This window comes from Piliocolobus tephrosceles, chromosome 17, assembly GCF_002776525.5.
Source record: "Piliocolobus tephrosceles isolate RC106 chromosome 17, ASM277652v3, whole genome shotgun sequence".
Taxonomy (NCBI): Eukaryota; Metazoa; Chordata; class Mammalia; order Primates; family Cercopithecidae; genus Piliocolobus; species Piliocolobus tephrosceles.
The window spans coordinates 53,692,959-53,715,447 of record NC_045450.1 but is presented as its reverse complement, the minus strand read 5'-3'; the positions used below and the strand labels follow the sequence as shown (position 1 = coordinate 53,715,447).

The following is a 22,489-nucleotide window of genomic DNA, read 5'->3' as shown; positions in this document are numbered from 1 at the left end:
TTTGAGGCGGAGTCTTGCTCTGTCGCCCGGACTGGAGTGCAGTGGCCGGATCTCAGCTCACTGCAAGCTCCGCCTCCCGGGTTTACGCCATTCTCCTGCCTCAGCCTCCCGAGTAGCTGAGACTACAGGCGGCCGCCACCTCGCCCAGCTAGTTTTTGTATTTTTAGTAGAGACGGGGTTTCACCGTGTTAGCCAGGATGGTCTCGATCTCCTGACCTCGTGATCCGCCCATCTCGGCCTCCCAAAGTGCTGGGATTACAGGCTTGAGCCACCGTGCCCGGCCTGAGACTGTTTCAAAAAAAAAAAAAAAAGAAAAAGTCTTCCAAGAGATAAAATTTCAGGCCTAGATGGTTTCACTCGTGAATCATTTGAGGAAGAAATAATATCAAGGTTACACAAACTCTTTCAGAAAATAAAGAAGAAGGAATATTTTTCAATTTATTTTGAGAGGTCATTAGAACACTGATCCCAAAATCTGACCCTGATAAAATCACAGAAAAGAAAAACACTGATCAATATCCTTCATTAATCTAAACTTAAAAATCATTACTTAAAAATCTAAACTTAAAAAACAGTACACATGGCAAACAAGTATATGAAAAGATGCCCAATATCATATGTCATTAGGGAAATGCAAACTAAAACAACAGCCAGATACCATTATATACCTATTAGAATGGCCAAAATCCAGGACACTGACAACATTAAATGCTGACAAGGATGTGGAGCAACAGGAACTCTCATTCATCGCTGGTGGAAATGCAAAATAGTACAGCCACTTTGGAAGATAGTTTGGCAGTTTCTTACAAAGTTAAACATACAATCCAGCAATTGTGCTCTTGGGTATTTATCCAAATGAGTTGAAAACTTATGTCCACACAAAAAAACTGCATATGTATGTTTATAGTAACTTTATTCATAATTACCAAAAACCAGGAAGCAACCAAAATGATCTTCAAAAGGTAAAAGGATTTTTTTTAGAAAGAAAAAAAAAGAATGGATAAACTGTGCTACACTCAGACAATGGAATATTAATCAGTGATAAAAAGAAATAAGCTATCAAGCCACAAAAGACATGGAGGAGCCTTAAATGCATACTTCTAAGTGAAAGAAGCCAGTCTGAAGAGCTATATTCTGTATAATTCCAATTACATGACATTCTGGAGGAGGCAAAACTACAGAGACAGTAGAAAGATCAGGAGTAGCCAAGAGGTCAGAGATGGGGGAAGAAAGACTAGGTGAAGCGTGGTTTTTTAGGGAGGCGAAACTATCCTGTATGAGACTATAATTATGGATATATGACATTACGCGTTTGTCAAAACTCATAAAATCATATAACACACAGAGTGAACCCTATATATAAACTTTGGACTTCAGTTAATAAGAATGTATCAATATTGGTTTATCAGTTGTAACAAATGTACCACACTAATGCAAGATGTTAATAGAGGAAACTAGGTTTGGGGTAGGAAAGGGAGTATATGGGAACTCTCCGTACTTTCTGCTCAAATTGTGTTGTTTTTTTTTTTTTTTGAGACGGAGTCTCGCTCTGTCGCCCAGGCTGGAGTGCAGTGGCACGATCTCAGCTCACTGCAAGCTCCACCTCCCTGGTTCACGCCATTCTCCTGCCTCAGCCTCCCGGGTAGCTGGGACTACAGGCGCCCGCCACCTCGCCCGGCTAGTTTTTTGTATTTTTTAGTAGAGACGGGGTTTCACCGTGTTAGCCAGGATGGTCTCGATCTCCTGACCTCGTGATCCGCCTGTCTCAGCCTCCCAAAGTGCTGGGATTACAGGCTTGAGCCACCGCGCCCAGCCCTCTGCTCAAATTTTCTATAAACCTAAAGCTGTTCTAAAAAATAGAATCTATTAATAACTTTAAAAAATGCTTAAATATTAGCAAATAAAATGCAGTGATATAGAAAAGAATATAAAAGAATACTTTATTACCAAGTGTTGTTTATGCTAGGAATACATAGTTGGCTTAACACTTGACACTCAATCAGTATGATTCATCTTATTAACAGTATAAGGAGAAAACCCATGTGATCATTTCAATGAACGCAGAAAAAGCATTTGACAAAATTCAACACCCATTCACAACACAAATTAAGAATAAAAGGGAACTTCTACAATCTGATAAATGGTATCCATGAACAAACCTACAGTTACCATCATACTTAGTGGTGAAGTAAAACAGACACAGGATGTCTACTCTCACTTCTATTCAACATGTTACTGAAAATCTTTGTCATTGAAATAGGGCAAAAGCAGCAATAAAAGACATACAAGAGCAGAAAGGAAGAAGCAAAATTGTTTCTATTCACAGATGGCATCATCATTTATGTAATAGCCCTAAGGACTTTATGTAATAGCCCTAGTTCTTTATAAAACAACTACTAGAACTAATAAATGAATTTAGAAAGTTCACAGAATACAAGCAATAAAACAAAAATTAAAAAACAAAAAAACAAGAAATTTTATTTTATATTTGCAGCAAAAATGACAAAATGAAATTTGGTTTATTTTTATTTATTTATTTAATTTTTTTTTTTTGAGACTGAGTCTTGCTCTGTCAAGGCTGGAGTACAGTGGCACAATCTCGACTCACTGCAACCTCCACCTCCCAGGTTCAAGAGATTCTCCTACCTCAGCCTCCTGAGTAGCAGGGATTACAGGCACCCGCAACCACGCTTGGCTAATGTTTTTGTATTTTTAGTAGAGATCGGGTTTCACCATGTTGGCCAGGCTGGTCTCAAACTCCTGACATCAGGTGATCCACCTGCCTTGGCCTCCCAAAGTGCTGGGATTACAGGTATACGCCACCACTCCCGGCTGAAATTCTGAAATTTAAAACTGTTTTTTTTTTTTGAGACAGTTTCATTTTGTCTCCCAGGCTGGAGTGCAGTGGTGTGATCTTGGCTCATTGCAACCTCTGCCTCCCAGGTTCAAGCAATTCTTGTGCCTCTACCTCCCCAGTAGCTGGGACTACAGGCGCATGCCACCACACATGAGTGATCTCTTGTATTTTAGTAGAGATGGGGTTTCGCCATGTTGCCCAGGCTGGTCTCGAACTCCTGAGCTCAGGTGATCCACCTGCCTCGGCCTCCCAAAGTGCTGGCATTACAGGTGTGAGCCACCACGCCCAGCCTAAAACTTTAATTTACAAAAGTTAGGATAAATTTAGCACAAGATATACAAGCTCTCTACACTGAAAACTTGCTGATAATTTTTTTATTTTTTATTTGTTTTGAGACAGAGTTTCACTCTTCTCGCCCAGGCTGGAGTGCAATGGCGGATCTTGGCTCACTGCTACCTCCACTTCCCAGGTTCAAGCAATTCTCCTGCCTCAGCCTCCTAGATAGCTGGAATTATAGATACCCACTACCACACTCGGTTAATTTTTGTATTTTTAGTAGAAACGGAGTTTCACCACGTTGGCCAAGATGGTCTCGAATTCCTGACCTCCAGTGATCCACCCGCCTTGGCCTCCCAAAGTGTTGGGATTATAGGTGTGAGCCACCATGCCCAGCCAAGAAAAAATTTTAAAGACCCAAATAAAGAAGAGATATATCCAGCTGGGAGAGGTGGCTCATGCCTGTAATCCCAGCACTTTGGGAGGCAGAGGTGGGCAGATCACGAGGTCAGGAGTTCGAGACCATCCTAGCTAACAAGGTGACATCCTGTTTCTACTGAAAACACAAAACATTAGCCGGGCGTAGTGGTGGGCACCTGTAGCCCCAGCTACTCGGGAGGCTGAGGCAGAAGAATGGCGTGAACCCTGGAGGCAGAGGTTGCAGTGAGCTGAGATCGTGCCACTGCGCTTCCGGCCTGGGGGACAGAGCGAGACTCCTCCTCAAAAAAAAAAAAAAAAAGTTAGCCGGGCATGGTGGCGGGCCCCTGTAATCCCAGCTACTTGGGAGAATCGCTTGAACCCAGGAGGTGGGGGTTGAGGTAAGCCAAGATCATGCCATTGTACTCCAGCCTGGGTGACAGAGCAAGACTCTGTCTTAAAAAAAAAAAAAAAAAAAAAAAAAAAAAAGATGTCAATTGTCCACAAATTGATCTATAAAGTCAATGTAATGACAATAAAAATCTCATCAGACCTTTCTGCAGAAATTGATAAACTGATTAAAAAATTTATATAGAAACCTATAAGACCCAGAATAGTCAAGAACAATGTTAGAGAACTTATACTACCCAACTTACTATAGAACTACAGTAATTAAAGACAACGTGGTACTGGCATAAGGACTGTTAGGCAGATTGATAAAACAGAATTGAGAATCCAGAAACAGTCCCACACTTATATGGCTATTTGATCTTCAACAAAGATATGAAATCAATACAATACGGAAAGAAAATTCCTTTACTAAATGAGGTTAGAACAACTGGATATCCATATGGGAAAAACAAAAATAAAAACAAAAACAAAACAAAACAAAAAACTTTGACCCTTAATTCACACCATACACCAAAATTAACTCAAAATAGATCATAAATACAAAATCTAAACTATAAAACTTTTGGAAGAAAACACAGAAGAAATTATGATTCTAGAGTAGACAACAATTTCTTGTTTTTTTGTTTTATTTTGGTTTTTGTTTCTTTTTTTTTTTTGCAACAGGGTCTTGCTCTGTCACCCAGGCTGGATTGCAGTGGCCTGATTCCAGCTCACTGCAGCCTTAATCTCCCAGGTTCGAGTGATCCTCCTGCCTCAGCTCCCTAGTAGCTGGGATTACAATTGTATGCCACCATGCTTGACTAATTATTTATAGAGATGAGGTCTCACGATGTTGCCCAGGCAGGTCTTGAACTCCCATGCTTGAGCAATCCTCCCACTCTGCCTCTTAAAGTACTGGGATTACAGGTGTGAGCCACTGTGCCCAGACAGAATTCTTAAAACACAAAAGGCATGAGCCAAAAAGGAAAAAAACTGGACTTCATCAAAATTTAAAACTTCTTTTCAAAATATACAGTTCAAGCCACAGAGAGGGAGAAAATGTTTGCAGTACATATATATGGCAAACGCATTGCTCCAGAATATATGAAGAACACTTCATATATTCTCAATAAATACAAACTCATATGCTCAATAAAACAAACTATTTAAAAAATGGACAATTATTCAAACAGACACTTCAAAAAAGAAGTTATTCAAATGGCCAACTGCATACGAAAAGATGCTCAATATCATTAGTTATCAGGGAAATGCAAATTAAAACCACAATGAGATACCACTACACACACCAGAATGGCTAAAATTGACAAAGATTGACACTACCAAATGACGTGAAGCAACTGGAACTGTCATACATTGTTGGCAGAAGTATGATATGATCAAAACACAGTTGGTCTGGCAGTTTCTTAGAAAACCAAACATATACCTACCCTATAATCCAGCAATTCCAATCTAACATACTTGCCCAAGAAAAATTAACACACAATGCACATTTTCATAAGACTTGTACAAGAATGTTCATAGCAGCACTATTAATGAGAGCCCCAAACTGGAAACAGCCCACATAGCCAACAAGATGTTTCTTGTTTACATTAAGTTCTAGAATAGGCAAAACTAATCTACGGGTTAAAAAACCCAGAACCAGTTATCTCTAGGGGAGTAGGAGTGGGAAATGATTGTGAAACGGCAGAAGGGAACTTTCTGGGATAACAGTAATGATGTATATCTGTTTCTTCTTTCGGTTTCTTTTTTTTTCCTTTTCTCACCTGGAAGTAACAATGTGTATCTTGACAGAGGTTTTAATTACAAAAGTATATATATTTTTTTCTTTTAAAGACAGAGTCTCGCTCTGTCACCCAGGCTGGAGTGCAGTGGCACAATCTCAGATCACTGCAAACCCTGCCTCGTGGGTTCCAGTGATTCTCATGCCTCAGCCAAGTACATGCATTTTTAAAACTCACTGAATGATATATGTATTATTTGTGCATTTCATTGCATATAAATTTTACCTAAAACAAATGAACTATAAAAAATCCAAATAAATATTAAACTCTAATTAATGTTATAATGCTGAAGTGTTTATGGGTAAAATGTACTGATATCTGCAACTTACTTTGAATGCATCAAAAAAAAAAAGAAAACATGAATTGATGTATGGGTAGATGGATATAAATGTGATAAACCAAATATAATAAAATGTGAATTGTGGAATCTAAATGATGTGTATAAGGGTGTTTGCCATATTCTTTCAACTTTTCTTTTTTTCTTTTTGAGACGGGGGTCTCGCTCTGTCACCCAGGCTAGGGTGCAGTGACGCAATCACAATTCACTGTAGCTTTCATTCTTGGGCTCAAGCAGTCCTCCCATCTCAGCCTCTCCAGTAGCTGGGACCACAGTTGCATACCACCCTACCTGACTAATTTTTTCATCTTTTGTAGAGATGTGAGGGTCTCACTATGTTGCCCAGGCTGGTCTTGATTTCCCGGGCTCAAGCAATCCTCCCGCCTCAGCCTCCCCAAAGTGTTGGGATTACAGGCATGAGCTACTGCACTTGGCCATCAGCTTTTCTATTTGTTTAGAAAACCATAATAAAAATTTGAAAATATATATGGACATGCAGCCAGGTCAAATAAACCAAAAACTTTTTTTTGAAAATATAAATACAAGCAACAGACCTCAAAACTAAAGTTAATATACCTTCTAAGAAACAAATTAGAAGGAATCAAAATGTAATTGATAACAACTATGTCCAATACTGCATGATTTATAATAGTGTAAAATTAGAAATGCATGTCCCATAACAGGTGTTTGTTGAGTAAATTATGGTCTAATTGTATCTAACATACTATATATATGTGAAGTACTTATTTTGTTTATTGTGTATTGTCTATCAACTAGAATCAAAGCACCTAGAAAACAGGGGTATTGATTTGTTTTGTTCACTGCTGTATTCTCTTTGCCTGGAACAAAGCCTGACAAGTAAAAGCTGTTTAATAAATTGTTATTGAATGAATAAACAATGGAATATTTTGTAGCCATTAAATGATGTTGAACATTATTTAATGACATGTTCATAATATATTCTAATGTGAACAAAGAGTACAAAACACTACATGAGCAAAAGATACAGACAGCTTATAGAAAAAGAAATGCAAATGGCCCTTAAACATGAACATATGATCAATCTTGCTCATAATAAGAGAAAAGTAAATTAAAGTTACACTGAAATATCACTTTCCATCTATCGAACTGGCTAAAATCCAAAAGTTTTATAACACATTCTGTAGCAAGTCTGTGAGGAAACACACACTCTCATACATTGTTGGTAGGAACTAAAATGGTACATCCCCAAGGAGAGAAATTTGGCAATATCTAGCAAAATTACATAGGCATTTCCCTGTGGCCCAGCAATCCCACTTTTAGGAATCTAACTTATAGATACACAGGCAAACAATGAAAAATGACATATTTACAAGATTATTCATTGCAGTACTTCTTAAATGAGCAAAAGACTTGAAAACAACCCAAATGTCCACTAGTAGAGAACTGGCTGAATAAACTATGCAGCTATAAAAGAGAAAACGGAAGATTTATATGTACCACTGTGTAGCAGTCGCTAAGACACTAAGTTTAAAAAGTAAGATGCAGGCCAGGTGTAGTGGCTCAGGCCTGTAATCCCAGCACTTTGGGAGGCCGAGGTGGGCAGATCACGAGGTCAGGAGTTCGAGGCTAGCCTGACCAACATGGTGAAACCCACCGTCTCTACTAAAAATACAAACAATTAGCCAGGGGTGGTGGTGCGCGCCTGTAATCCCAGCTACTTGGGAGACTGAGGAAGGAGAATCGCTTGAACCTGGGAGGCAGAGGTTGCAGTGAGCCGAGATTGCACCACTGCACTCCAGCCTGGGCGACAAAGTGAGACTCCGTCTCAAAAATAAAAATAAAAATTAAATTAAAATAAAAATTAACGGCCGGGCACAGTGGCTCACGCCTGTAATCCCAGCACTTTGGGAGGCCGAGGCAGGTGGATGACGAGGTCAGGAGATCCAGACCATCCTGGCTAACACAGTGAAACCCCGTCTCTACTATTAATACAAAAAAATTAGCCGGGCGTGGTGGCGGGTGCCTGTAGTCCCAGCTGCTCGGGTGGCTGAGGCAGGAGAATGGCGTGAACCCGGGAGGGGGAGCTTGCAGTGAGCAGAGATCGCACCACTGTACTCCAGCCTGGGCAACAGAGCGAGACTTCGTTTAAAAAAATAAAATAGGCCGGCCGCGGTGGCTCAAGCCTGTAATCCCAGCACTTTGGGAAGCTGAGACGGGTGGATCACAAGGTCAGGAGATCGAGACCATCCTGGCTAACATGGTGAAACCCCGTCTCTACTAAAAAAAATACAAAACAAAAACTAGCCGGGTGAGGTGGTGGGCACCTGTAGTCCCAGCTACTTGGGAGGCTGAGGCAGGAGAATGGCGTAAACCCGGGAGGCAGAGCTTGCAGTGAGCCGAGATCACGCCACTGCACTCCAGCCTGGGCGACAGGGCGAGACTTCGTCTCAAAATAAATAAATAAATAAATAAATAATAAAATAAAATAAAATATTAAAAGATGCAGAAAAAATATATAGTATGCTACCTTTTGTGTAAAAATGGGAGCGAATATGAAACCATAGATTATTTGCATGTCTTTTCAAAAAAGAAGCAATTTAAGAATAAATTTAAAACTAATTAAAATAAGTCATCTACAGAGAAAGGGAGAGAGCAGAGGAGGAAACATGGATAACTGTAACTAATTTTATTAGTTTTAGAACCCAACAGATGTTTTTCATAGTTAAAAAAATTAAATCAAAAAAATGCAAAACAATTTCTAAAAATCAAAAACAAACAAATGAACCAATGAACCAAATTCTGTGCTCTATGTCAAAGGTCACCAAACTATGATCTGCAGTCCAAATCTGGCCCACCAACTGTTTTCATGAATAAGGCTTTACTGGAACACAGTTATGCCCATTTACATATAGTCTATGGCTGCTTTTGAGATACAGTGACAGAGCTGAGTAGTTACAACAGAGACCATATGCGCCGCAAAGCTCAAAATATTTACTATCTGGTCCTTCAGAGAAAAAGTTTACTGACTCCTACTCTATATTAAGTTAGCAGTGTAACCACACAGAAAATTATTTTAAGAGACTTGAAATAAAGAATTTTGTATATCCTGAGAACAAAAATCAACTAAACAAAAACCCCTTAAGCAGTGGGTTTGTAGTGGTGATGTTGGATTTGTTCTTTGAAAAGATTATAGACATGTATGAGTATGTATTGTGTGATTATACATTTTATATAATGTGATTATATATTTATATATGTATGGGTATATATATGTACATATATAATACATTAATTTCATTAGGAACCAATATTCTCAGATAAAGGAAATACAAATATAAAAATGTAAAATGTAGGATAAAAGAACAGCTAGAGGCTGGACGCAGTAGCTCACACCTGTAACCCCAGCACTTTGGGAGGCCGAGGTGGGCAGATCACAAGGTCAGGAGTTCAAGACCAGACTGGCCAATATAGTGAAACCCCATCTCTACTAAAAATACAAAAATTAGCCAGGTTTGGTGGCACACGCCTGTAGTCCCAGCTACTTGGGAGGCTGAGGCTGGAGAATCGCTTGAACCTGGGAGGCAGAGGTTATGGTTAGCCGAGATTGAGCCACTGCACTCCAACCTGGACAACAGAGCAAGAATCTGTCTCAAAAACAAACAAACAAACAAACAAAACCCACCTAGACAGACACATATGTGATTAAGCAATTACAGTAAAATTATAACTATAGAATGAAGGTCATGGTATCTTCACTATAAATGTTCTTCAACTTGTCTGTCAGCTTCATAATTACAAATTTTCATAATGAAATGTTAGAAAAATTTATAAAATAAAAAAATCCATGATGTTTCATTTCAATTGGAAATACTGGTAAGAACTCAAGATTTATTTTCACTTTCTAAAAATCCACATCTTTCCTAGCTCTAATCCTTCAAAAAGTCTGAAAGCAATGACAATTTCTTTTTCCTTTTCTTTCTTTCTTTTTTTTTTTTTTTTTTGAGACAGGGTCTCACTCTGTCACTCAGGCTGGAGTACAGTGGTATAATCATAGTTCATTGCACCCTCAAACTCCTGGGCTCAGCTGATCCTCCTATCTTAGCCTCCAAAGTAGCGGAGACCACAAAGCATGTGCCACCATGCCCAGCTAATTTCTGTATTTTTTTTTTTTAATTTCTGTATTTTTTGTAGAGACAGTGTTTTACTATGTAGCCTAGGCTGGTTTTGAACTCCTGGGCTCAAGCAATCTGCCCACTTCAGCCTCCCAAAGTGGCGGGATTACAGGTGCCAGCCACCACATCCAGCCAATGATACTTTCCTTTTTTTTTGAGAGGGGGTCTCAATTTGTCACCCAGGCTGGAATGTAGTGGCGCAGTCTCAGTTCACTGCCACCTCTGCCTCCTGGGCTCAAGCAATTCTCCTGCCTCAGCTTCCTGAATAGCTGGGATTTACAGGCACCCACCATAGCGCTTGGATAATTTTTGTATTTTTAGTAGAGACAGGGTTTCGCCATGTTGGTCGAGCTGGTCTCGAACTCCTGATCTCAAGTGATCCACCCACCTCGGCCTCCCAAAGTGCTGGGATTATAGACGTTAGCCACCGCGCCCGGCCCATAATTTCAACAGCAATGAATATCCTGTGTCCACACTGTGGTTTCTAAATACCACTTTTCCTTAGAGAGAGTTGTTTTCAAAAATGGGGCAGGAAATACCTCAGATGAGCCTGGGATATCTTCTGCTGGAGAGCAAGGAGGCAATCAAAGACTACCATGGTCATGTCAAAAAGCCCAAGAGCCAATCAGAAATGGTTCCCACAAGCCAAAAATGGGAAATTTGATTGTTATGAACAAGGAATACAATAATTGAAACATCAAATACATAAAATCTATGATTCATAATACAAGAAAAAAGATCACTTCATTGGTTACCTTTGGAGGTTGCTAAGACACTAATTTATTATTCTGAAATTTGGTCAATAAAGGAACAGAATGATACTAACTATATTAAAATATAGTCATGTTTATACGCACAGAAAAGGGTCTCAAAGTTTTAATACCTGGAGGTTTTGATAGTGATGATCTCTGGGTGATAGGGCTAGAGGTGGGATTTTCCTTTTTACCTAATTATAGTTTTAATTTTTTTTTTTTACAATAAATATGTATTGTCTCTGCACTAAAAGTTATTTTAGGGTTATAAAACAGTATGTGGCATATGAGATCATTATTGTAACAAGGAAAAACAGTATTTTCTGAATTGCTAATAGTAGTACCCTCTGGGTAGTGAGATTAAGGTAATTTTAATTTTCTTCTTTTGGTTTCTCTATATTTAAAAAATCTTTGCTATAGTAAACATTAACTACTTCTATTTTAAAAAAAGAATAAAAGGAAAGCTGGCACAATGATATTCCTGTAGTCCCAGCTAGCTGGGAGGCTGAGGCAGAAGCATCACCTGAGCCCAGAAGTTTGAGGCTGCAGTCTACTATGATCACATCTGTGAATAGCCACTGTACTCCAGGCTGGGCAACATAGGGAGACCCTGTTTCTATTTAAAAGAGAGAGAGGAAACAGAGAAAGAGAGACAGAGAAACAAGAATATCCTTTAAAAATAATGAGAACAGAAGAGTAAGAAATTTGCAATAGTTTTTTCTTTTTTTGAGATGGAGTCTTGCTCTGTCACCCAGGCTGGAGTGCAGTGGTGGGATCTCAGCTTACTGCAACCTTGACCTTCTGGGTTCAAGCAATTCTCCTGCCTCAGCCTCTCGAGTAGCTGGGACTACCGGCGTGTGCCACCATGCCCAGCTAATTTTTTTTTTTTGAGATGGAGGCTTGCTCTGTCACCCAGGCTAGAGTGTAGTGGCATGATCTCAGCTCACTGAAATCTCCACCTCCCGGGTTCAAGCAATTCTCCTGCCTCAGCCTCCCGAGTAGCTGGGATTACAGGGGCCTGCCACTGCACCCGGCTAATTTTTGTATTTTTAGTAGAGATGGGGTTTTACCACCTTGGCCAGGCTGGTCTCAAACTCCTGACCTTGTGATCCACTGGCCTTGGCCTCCCAAAGTGCTGAGATTACAGGCATGAGACACTGTGCCCGGCCATAATTTTTGTATTTTTAGTAAAGACGGGGTTTCGCCATGTTGGCCAGGCTGGTCTCAAACTCCTGACCTCACGCCACGGCCTCCCAAAGTCCAGGGATTACAGGTGTGAGCTACCGCGCTCAGCCTTCTATGTTCTTCTAAGACTTTCCAGGGCAAGTGTTCTGACTCACTGGCATGAATATTTGGTTCCTTTGGCTAATGTATACCTCAAATGGAAATGAGTGTTATTTCCCTCTTGTTGCCCCTAACCATTAAGATCACTAACCAACCTCTAACTGACTTCCTGTGACATAAGATCTTTGAACCCAAACATAGAACACAAAGAAAGTGATTTAAAACAAAAGCTCTTAGTGAAGTTTTTCCAGAGCTCCTTTAATGAAGTAATCTTCTCTGCCCTCTACTGCTGATGAAAATAACATCTACTTGGAAATAAATGGAGGCATTTCCATAAAGCAGCAGTTAGTAGCTATGGGGACCTGGCTTGCTTTGCCAGGGGGTTCCCAAGACCCTCTCAGGGGGTCTGCAAGGTCAAAACCATTTCATAATAATACTAGGTCATGATGTGCCTTTTACATTCTCAAGCGTGTACTGAGTATGAAAGGCTTATTGATATGAGCTCTGATTTCATACTGCAACAAATCTTTAAGATATTACCTCTTGGCCAGGCGAGGTGGCTCACGCCTGTAATCCCAGCACTTTGGCAGGCCGAGGCAGGCAGATCACTTGAAGTCAGGAGTTTGAGACCAGCCTGACCAACGTGGAGAAACCCCATCTCTACTAAAAATACAAAATTAGCTGGGCATGGTGGGCATGTTTGTAATCCCAGCTACTCGGGAGGCTGAGGCAGGAGAATCGCTTGAACCCAGGAGGTGGAGGTGGCAGCGGGCCGAGATTGCACCATTGCATTCCATCCTGGGCAACAAGAGAGAAACTCCATCACAAAAAAAAAAAAAAAAAAGATATTGCCTCTTGTTGAGTTTCTCTTCACTTTTTTCCCCACACAATTCATGCAGAGATTATCTTGTTGAGTTTTAGAATTGTATAAAAGAAGGCCGGACATGGTGGCTCACACCTGTAATCCCAGCACTTTGGGAGGCCAAGGCGGGAGGATTACAAAGTCAGGAGTTCGAGACTAGCCTAGCCAATATGGCGAAACTTGTCTGTACTAAAAAAAAAAAAAAAAAAAAAAAAATTAGCCAGGCATGGTGGCACGTGCCTGTTGTCCCAATTACTCGGGAGGCTGAGGCAGGAGAATCCCTTGAACCTGGGAGGCGGAGGTTGCAGTGAGCTGAGATTGTACCACTGCACTCCAGCCTGGGCGACAGAGCAACCCTCCATCTAAAAAAAAAAAAAAGAAAGAAAGAAAAGAAAAGAATGTACATAATTATCTGAAAAGATGATTGAACTCTCCTCCCTTTTCCAACTACATATCTATGTGAGTCTAGGTTTTCTTCATGTACTTCAGTCAAAACAACCTATCATGACAGACTGGAGAAGCAGATATGAAAATCCAGCTGACTTCTTGGTTGGGCATGGTGGCTCACGCCTGTAACCCTAATCCCAGTACTCTGGGAGGTCAAGGCAGGTAGATCACCTGAGGTCAGGAGTTCAAGACCAGCCTGGCCAACATGGTGAAACCCCGTCTCTACTAAAAGTACAAAAAATTAGCCAAGTGTGGTGGTGCATGCCTGTAATCCCAGCAACTCAGGAGGCTGAGGTAGGAGAATCACTTGAACCCAGGAGGCGGAGATTGCAGTGAGCCGAGATTGCGCCACTGCACTCCAGCCCGGGCAACAAGAGCGAAATTCCATCTCCAAAAAAAAAGCACAAAAAGTAGCTGAGCATGGTGGTGGGTGCCTGTGGTCCCAGCTACAAGGGAGGCTGAGGCATGAGAATTGCTTGAACCCGGGAGGTGGGGGTTCCAGTGAGTCAAGATCATGCCACTGCACTCCAGCCTGGGTGATGGAGTGAAACTCTGTCTCAAAAAAACAAAAAAAAAACAAAAACAAAAAACAAAAAAAACAGGGTCTTACTCTGTCACCCAGGCTACAGTGCACTAATGTAATCTTGGCTCACTGTAGCCTAGACTTGGACCTCTCAGGCTCAAGCAATCCTCCCATCTCAGCCTCCCCAGTAGCCGGGACCACAGGTGTATAGTACCATGCATGGCCAATTTTTTAATTTTTTGTAGAGACAAAGTATCACTATGTTGCCCAGTCTGGTCTCAAACTCCTGGGATCCTGCCTCAGCCTCCCAAAGTGCTGGGATTACAGGCTTGAGCCACCGCGCCCGGCCTTATCGTATTTTTAGTGGAAATAACCTAAATTCAAATTCTGCCACTTACTAGTCTGACATTGGGCAATCTCCAATGTACCTGAACCTTGGTTCCTTCATCCATAAAAATGGAATACAAGTAGTACCGATCCCAGGGGATCGTTAGGAGGATTAAATGATGTATATGTAAACAGCCTACTATGGGGACTGATACTTAGTAGGCACTCATTTACTAATATTAATAACTTGTGTTCACTCCCCGCTGGTGTGGTGTAATGTTTGCAGAAGCTTTTGCAGTTTTGAGTATAAAATCTGAGACTGGGAAGTGATCCCCTTTGGCCTTTCATGTGCCCTTGCTAATTGTACAGATCCCGTCCCATCCCTTCCCCCAAATATACACCCCAATGATAAGTAGAGCTCTATCTCCTTTCCAAAAGCTCCCGATAACATCAGAGCCTCTATACAGAATAATCTGTCTGATTCTGAGAAGGGGGTTCAGTAGATCTCGGGCCTAGGACCGTGTTCTGCCCCTAATTTGACCACGCGATCTTGGACAGGTTACTTAATTTCTTCAGTGGGTCTTGGGTGTTCTCAGTCGTAAAAATAGTGCATCTTCAACCACTCCCAATGTCCCTTCAGATTTTAGATTGGGAAGAAACTGTCCACGCACCACAGAGATTAAAAGCGACTGGAAACCCCTAAATACTCTCCCCAAACCCATTTCAAACGTCACTGCTTCCGATTTCTGGACTTCTTGGAATTTGGTACAAATCTCGTGTTCACGCTGGCCCCTGCGCCCTCACGCGGCTAGGACCTCACATTCTACGTCGCGGGCGTCCTACCCTCTCTGGAGCCGTGTCCATATCCCCTTCCCAAGAGCGCTGCAGTAAGGACTGAATGAAATAACGACGGCGCCTGACAGAGCTCAGCACAAGGCAAGTGCTCAAGAGATGTTAGCTAATATCAGCAGTCAACGGATCCCGCGCCCTCCTTAAGCCTCGGTTTCCTCAAGGATGTAATGAGGACGGGCAGCGACAATACTCAAAGCCCCCAGCAGCGGGCGGAGGGTCCCTGGGCGGGCCTAAGGGGCGCACGCCGCGGGAGGCAGGGCAGCCCCGGAAGCCCGGCGGCCCTAAGAGTCCCTTGTATAGCCCAGCGCCGAGATGCGTCCTCTCACCTCCCGGGCTCAGCAGCAGCTTCAGTGCCTCCAAAATCCGATCCAGACTGCATGTCTCCTGAGCCCCGCTGCCCACGGCCTGTCCCGGGGCCGCCATGACTGGAGTGTCACGCGACGCTCCCGACCCGCTCAGGCGCCTCGGCAGGGCGCCGCCGCCGCCATGTTGAGTGTGGCAGAAGGCGCTGGGCACACTATGGGGCGGGGTCCGCAGGGTGGGGAGGGGCCAAACCGGTCGGGAACGCCCCCTTCACTTTTTTTTTCCGTCGCCGCTTAGTCCAGGGGGTAGGAGGGAACCCAAAAATGGCTAACACAGTCTGCCCACGCGCACAATTTCAGAAGCTCAATATGATTAACCGCTATGTAAAGAAGGAAGAGAGAAGTAATTTATCATTAATCTATATTTCAATATGAAAATACTTGGGTACTCAACACTGGCAGACATAATGAAGCAGACAGATGCTTACATCTGCTTACAGTGAAACATGGATAAGGAAAAACAATATTCAGGCTGGGCGCGGTGGCTCACACCTGTAATCCCAGCACTTTGGTAGGCCGAGGTGGGCAGATCACAAGGTCAGGAGTTTGAGACCAGCCTGTCCAATATGGTGAAACCCCATCTCTACTAAACTTAGAAAAATTAGCCAGGTGGTGGCGGGCGCCTGTAGTCCCAGCTACTCGGGAGGCTGAGGCAGGAGATTCGCTTGAACCCGGGAGGCGGAGGTTGCAGTGAGCCGAGATCACACCACTGCACTCCAGCCTGGGTGACACAGCGAGACTCCATCTCATAAAAAAAAAAAAAAAAAAAACCTAAGTACAGACGTACACACGCATATATATCCATTGTGAATGTAAAGCTACAAATGTTGCTATGGGTAATATGATTTTTGTTTTTTTAGTGAACTTGAAGTTTCCAGTAAAAGTTCGATCTTTCTTCTGTTTTCATGGTTGTTGCATTCCTTGAAAATTCAGTGTCTGTCAAAACCATGCCCTCCCCCAAACTGTTTTTATATGTAAAACAGAATGGATTTGAGATTCAGATAATCAGAAACAGGTTTTCACCTACATAAATCCTGGCGGGACATTGAAAAACCGTGTTGTCTGAAAGTCATGCTGCAGACACAGGACAATGTTTTTGAGGGCAGGACTATTATTTTTATTTTTTGAGACGGGGTCTCGCTCTGTCGCCTAGGCTGGAGTTCAGTGTCGTGAACCACCGCTTCGCCCAGGCTGGTCTTGAACTCCTGGGCTCAAGCAATTTGTCCACTTTGACCTTTCAAAGTACTGAACTTACAGGCGTGAGCCACTGAGCCTGGTCTTAAAAATATTTTTGAATGGGAAATGACCTACAAAATTGCCACCATGCTCTTTTTATTCTGTGTATTCCTTTCCAGGCTTTGTCATTAGACAATGCTTCCTCCATTGTGTATGGGCACAGGTTCATTTGGGAAATAAAAAATTTTAAGAGTATTTTGAGATGTTAAACATTTAGTGAGATGGAGGTAAAGCATTGTGTGGGAAAAGCTTGAGGGGTTTGGTGCAAAAATACAAGTAGAGGCCCTCATACCATCAGTCGAAATATTTCAGTGTTAGAAATCAAGCAAAGAGCCTGGTAAATAAAATATTTTCTATCCTCCTACCTTGAAAATTCTATGAAATTGGAATTCAGAATTCTCAGACTGTCTCAGAGCTTCACAATGGAGAAGGGGAGCCAGCCCCCACCTCTGGCCTGACCCATTTTTCTTCTCACCAGCATCTACATCCCGCACCATGAAGGCTGGGCACTTAGACAAGTGGGCACCCACAGCCCCGCACATTCAGGTCCTATCCACATCCCACACCCCATCCCTTCCACAAAGCAGCTACCAATTGGCCCCTCTGGGTCTAGAACTGCAAATGGGGGCCGGGCGCGGTGGCTCACGCCTATAATCCCAGCACTTGGGGAGGCCAAGGTGGCCAGATCAGGAGGTCAAGAGATCGAGACCATCCTGGCCAACATGGTAAAACCCCATCTCTACTAAAAATACAAAAAGTAGCTGGGCATAGTGGTGTATGCCTATAGTTCCAGCTACTCAGGAGGTTGAGGCAGGAGAATCGCTTGAACCTGGGAGGCGAAGGTTGCAGTGAACCGAGATTGCACCACTACACTCCAACCTGGCAACAACGCAAGCCTCTGTCTCAAAAAAAAAAAAAACCCCACTGCAGACGGGAAGCACAGTGCACCGTCCAGAGGGCAGACCCAGTGAAGAGTCCTGCAAAGCCCTAGAAGAAGGCCTGGGATGGTTGGGCAGGGAATTCCAGGGCCTCAGAATCCAGAGTGTGGGCCAGGTGTGGTGGCTCATGCCTGTAATCCCAGCACTTTGGGAGGCTGAGGTGGGAGGACTGCTTTTGCCCAGGAGTTTGACACCAGGCTAGGCAACACAGTGAGACCCTGTCTCTATAAAATAAATACAAAAATTAGCAAGGCCTGGCGGTACATGCCTGTGGTCCAGCTACTTGGGAAGCTGAGGAGGGAGGATCCCCTGAGCCCAGGAGGTTGAGACCGCAGTGAGTCATGATTGTACCACTACTCTCCAGCCTGACCAAGTGAGACCCTGTCTCAAAAAAAAAAAAAAAAAAGGCCATGCGTGGTGGTTCACTCCTGTAATACCAGCACTTTGGGAGGCCGAGGCAGGCAGATCACAAGGTCAGGAGTCCAAGACCAGCCTGACCAACATGGTGAAACCCCATCTCTACTAAAGATACAAAAATTAGCCAGGCGTGGTGGTGCGCACCTGTCTGTAATCCTAGCTACTCAGGAGGCTGAGGTAGGAGAATCGTTTGAACCTGGGAATGAGCCGAGATCACGCCACGGCACTCCAGCCTGGGCGACAGAGCGAGACTCTGTCTCAAAAAACAAACAAACAAACAAACAAAGAACACGGAGTGTGGTCTTAGAGAAGGGTGAGGATTTGGAGATTTGGATGGGCAAGTCCCCCAGGCCTGGCAGATTTCTTGCCCAGGGGGAGGGGCATGGTGGAGGAGGCCAGATGGAGCTTCTCAAGCATCGGCTCAGGGCCAGGAGCCTACCAGGCCTAAGTCTAAGGGCAGTACTGGTGTGGAATTTACAAAAGATGATTAGAGGATATTCAGAGCTTAGAATCCTTTATCCCAAAGTATTACAGGACCTAGACATCTCTTCTGTTTTTATCTGTTAGGCTCTGTGGGCTGAGCCACCACAAATCGTCATGCATAATTTCAAAAGCAATGTCATGAGATCCCATAAAAATTTTTACAGCAAAGTAATATATCCCATGTGGAACACTGGGTGCATTTTAATATGTGTGATAGGATGTTGGAGTGCCTGGGTCCACGAGGCTGTAGCATAAATTGGCCCTTGTTTGAAGAGGAAGAAACATTCTCAGGCTTCTCCCAGCCTCAAATCATTCAGATGTGCTTTAAGTACCCTGTTTCTGTAGAATTTTGTATTTAAGCTTAATGGAATTTTAGTTTATAGGACTTGAATTCTGGTAGCCCCTTCCTTGGTTTGCTCTGAGCAGCTTTGTTAAAACACAGAAGTACGGCTGGGCGCAGTGGCTCACACCTGTTATCCCAGCACTTTGGAAGGCTGAGGTGGGCAGATCACCCGGGGTCAGAAGTTCGAGACCAGCATAACTTACAAGGTGAAATCTTGTCTCTACTAAAAATACAAAAATTAGCCTGGTGTGGTGGGGCATGCCTGTAATCCCAGCTACTCGGGAGGCTGAGGCAGGAGAACTGCTTGAACCCAGGAGGTGGAGGTTGCAGTGAACTGAGATTGCGCCAGTGCACTCTAAATGCTTGGTACATATCAACTCATTTAGTGCTCAAAATACTATAAAACAAATACAAGTACCCTCTTTTTTTTTTGAGACAGAGTCTCGCTCTGTTGCCCAGGCTAGAGTGCAGTGGTGCGATCTTGGCTCCACTGCAACCTCCACCTCCCGGGTTCAAGCGATTCTCATGCTTCAGCCTCCAGAGTAGCCGGGACTACAGGCTGTGCCACCATGCCCAGCTAATTTTTGTATTTTTAGTACAGACAAGGTTTCACTATGTCGGCCAGGCTGGTCTCAAACTCCTGACCTCAGGTAATTCGCCCACTTCGGCCTCCCAGAGTGCTGGAATTACACGCATGAGCCACTGCACCCAGCCCAATTACCCTCATTTTAGAGCTGAAGACACTGAGGCATAGAAAGGTCAGGTAAGGTCACTTGTCTAAGCTCATAGCTCATAGCTGGAAAGGACAGAATCAGAATTTGAACTCAGACAGCACAGCTCTAGTGTCTTGGCATCTAATGAACCAGCAAAAGAACAGAGGAACTGTGCCCCAGGTCTCCTGTCCTTCTAGACCCTCACTGGAGTCAATTGCCTTCACCACGGACTTTTTCAGAGGTTAAAATTTCCAGCGTGGACGACATCGTGGAACCCCGTCTCTATAAAAAATACAAAAACTTAGCTGGGCATGGTGGCACATGCCTCTTGTCCCAGCTTCTTGGGAGGCAGGGTGGGAGGATCGCTTGAAACCGTGAGGTCCAGGCTGCAGTGAGCCGTGTTCGTGCCATTTCACTCCAGCCTGGGTGACAGAGGGAGACCGTGTTCCAAAAAAACCAAAATTTCCTTGCTGGTGCTGACCCTCGCGCATAGTAGATACTCTGTAAGCAATTTTTGTTTTGTTTTGGAGATGGATTCCCCGCTCTGTAACCCAGGCTGGAGTGTAGTGGCACGATCTCTGCTCACTGCAACCTCCGCCTCCAGGGTTCAAGCGATTCTCCCCCCTTGGCCTCCTGAGTAGCTGGGACTACAGGTACCCTTCACACCTGGTTAATGTTTGTATTTTTAGTAGAGACGGGGTTTTACCATATTGGCCAGGCTGGTCTCAAACTCCTGACCTTGTGATCTGCCCATTTCGGCCTCCCAAAGTGCTGGGATTACAAGCATGAGCCACTGTGCTCAGCTTTAATTTTTATTCTATATAAAACCATTTATCTTTCTTTGTCCTCATTCTACTTTTCCTGTTTAAAATTTGTATTAAATTATACATAAAATTTAGAATGTATAAGTGCACAGTTCAGCGGCATTAAGTACATTCACACTGTTGTGCAACCCTCACCACTATCCATCTCCAAAACTTTTTCATTTTTTGAAACAGAAACTCTGTCCCGATTTCTTCACATCCTCCCCAACACTTGTTTTAATTATTCTACTTTGTATTCATAAATCATAACATCACTTTATAGCCCATAAATTAAAAAATGGACAAAGGATTTGCACATACGTCTCTCCAAAGAAGATATACAAATGGCCAATAGGCCTATGACAAGGTGTTGAACATCACTAGGAAAATGCACATCAACACCACGAGACACCACTTCACGCATCTTAGGATGGGTACTATAAAAAAAAGAACAAGGCCAGGCACGGTGGCTCACGCCTGTAATTCCAGCACTCCGGGAGGCCAAAGAGGGTGGATCACTTGAGGTCAGGAGTTCGAGACCAGCCTGGGCAACATGGTGAAACCCCATCTCTACAAAAATTTAAAACAATTAGCTGGGCGTGGGCCGGGCACGGTCAGTCACGCCTGCAATCCCAGCGCTTTGGGAGGCCGAGGCGGACGGATCACGAGGTCAAGAGATCGAGACCATCCTGGACAACATGGTGAAACCTCATCTCTACTAAAAATACAAAAATTAGTTGGGCTTGGTGGCACGCACCTGTAGTCCCAGCTACTCGGGAGGCTCAGGAGACTAGCTTGAACCCAGGAGGTAGAGGTTGCAGTGAGCCGAGATCACGCCATTGCACTCCAGCCTGGGCAACCGAGCGAGCCGCTGTCTCAAAAAATATATATATATAGCACCTATAATCCCAACTACTCGGGAGGCTGAGGCAGGAGAATCACTTGAACCTGGGAGGCAGAGGTTGCAGTGAGCCAAGGCGGCACCACTGCTTTCCAGCCTGGGCGACAGAGCAAGACTTCATCTCAAAATAAATAAAATAAATTTAAAAGTTTATAAAATACATAGAAAAAAACAAAACAAGTGAGCAAGTGCTGGGGAGGATATGAAGAAATCATGTATCTGATAAGGGATTAATTTCCAGAATATACATTTTAAAAACTCAACAGCAAACAACCCAATTCAAAAACAGATAAAGGGATCCATATGTATATAAATTTATATACATATTTTCATATATTTATATATTTTTCATATATTATTCTATATTATAGATAGATTTTTTTTTTTTTTGAGACAGAGTCTCGCTCTGTTGCCTAGGCTGGAGTGCAGTGGTGCGATTTCGGCTCACTGCAAGCTCCGCCTCCTGGGTTCCCGCCATTCTCCTGCCTCAGCCTCCTGAGTAGTTGGGACTACAGGCACCTGCCACCACGCTCGGCTAATTTTTTGTATTTTAGTAGAGACGGGGTTTCACCGTGTTAGCCAGGATGGTCTCCATCTTCTGACCTCGTGAGCCGCCTGCCTCAGCCTCCCAAAGTGCTGGGATTACAGGCATGAGCCACCGCACCCGGCCCCAGTATATGTTTTTTTCACTGCAAGCTGCGTGCAGTGGCTCGTGCCTGTAATCCCAGCAATATTTGGGAGGCCAAGGTGGGTGGATCACTTGAGGTCAGGAGTTGGAGACCAGCGTGGGCAACATGGTGAAACCCTGCCTGTATTAAAAATACAAAAATTAGCCAGGCATAGTGGTGCGTACCTGTAGTCCCAGCTACTCGGGAGGCTGAGGCAGGAGAATTGCTTGAACCCGGGAAGTGGAGGTTGCAGTGAGCCAAGATCACACCACTGCACTTTAGCCTGCACAACAGAACCTTGTCGGAAAAAAAAAAAAAAAGAAAGAAAAAGCCAGGCACAGTGCC

At 43.3% G+C, this 22,489-nt stretch overlaps 1 protein-coding gene across 2 annotated transcripts in view; it reads right to left on the bottom strand.

The window, feature by feature from the left end:
• TANGO6 (transport and golgi organization 6 homolog) overlaps positions 1-15,768 on the bottom strand; it is a 264,852-nt gene extending 249,084 nt beyond the window's left edge. For both annotated transcript variants that reach the window (XM_026456487.2, XM_026456488.2), the window contains exon 1: positions 15,607-15,768. In XM_026456487.2, coding sequence (XP_026312272.1) covers positions 15,607-15,703 — 97 coding nt within the window. In that variant the 5' untranslated portion in view covers positions 15,704-15,768. The remainder of the gene's footprint in view (positions 1-15,606) is intronic.
• Positions 15,769-22,489: the final 6,721 nt, after the last annotated feature.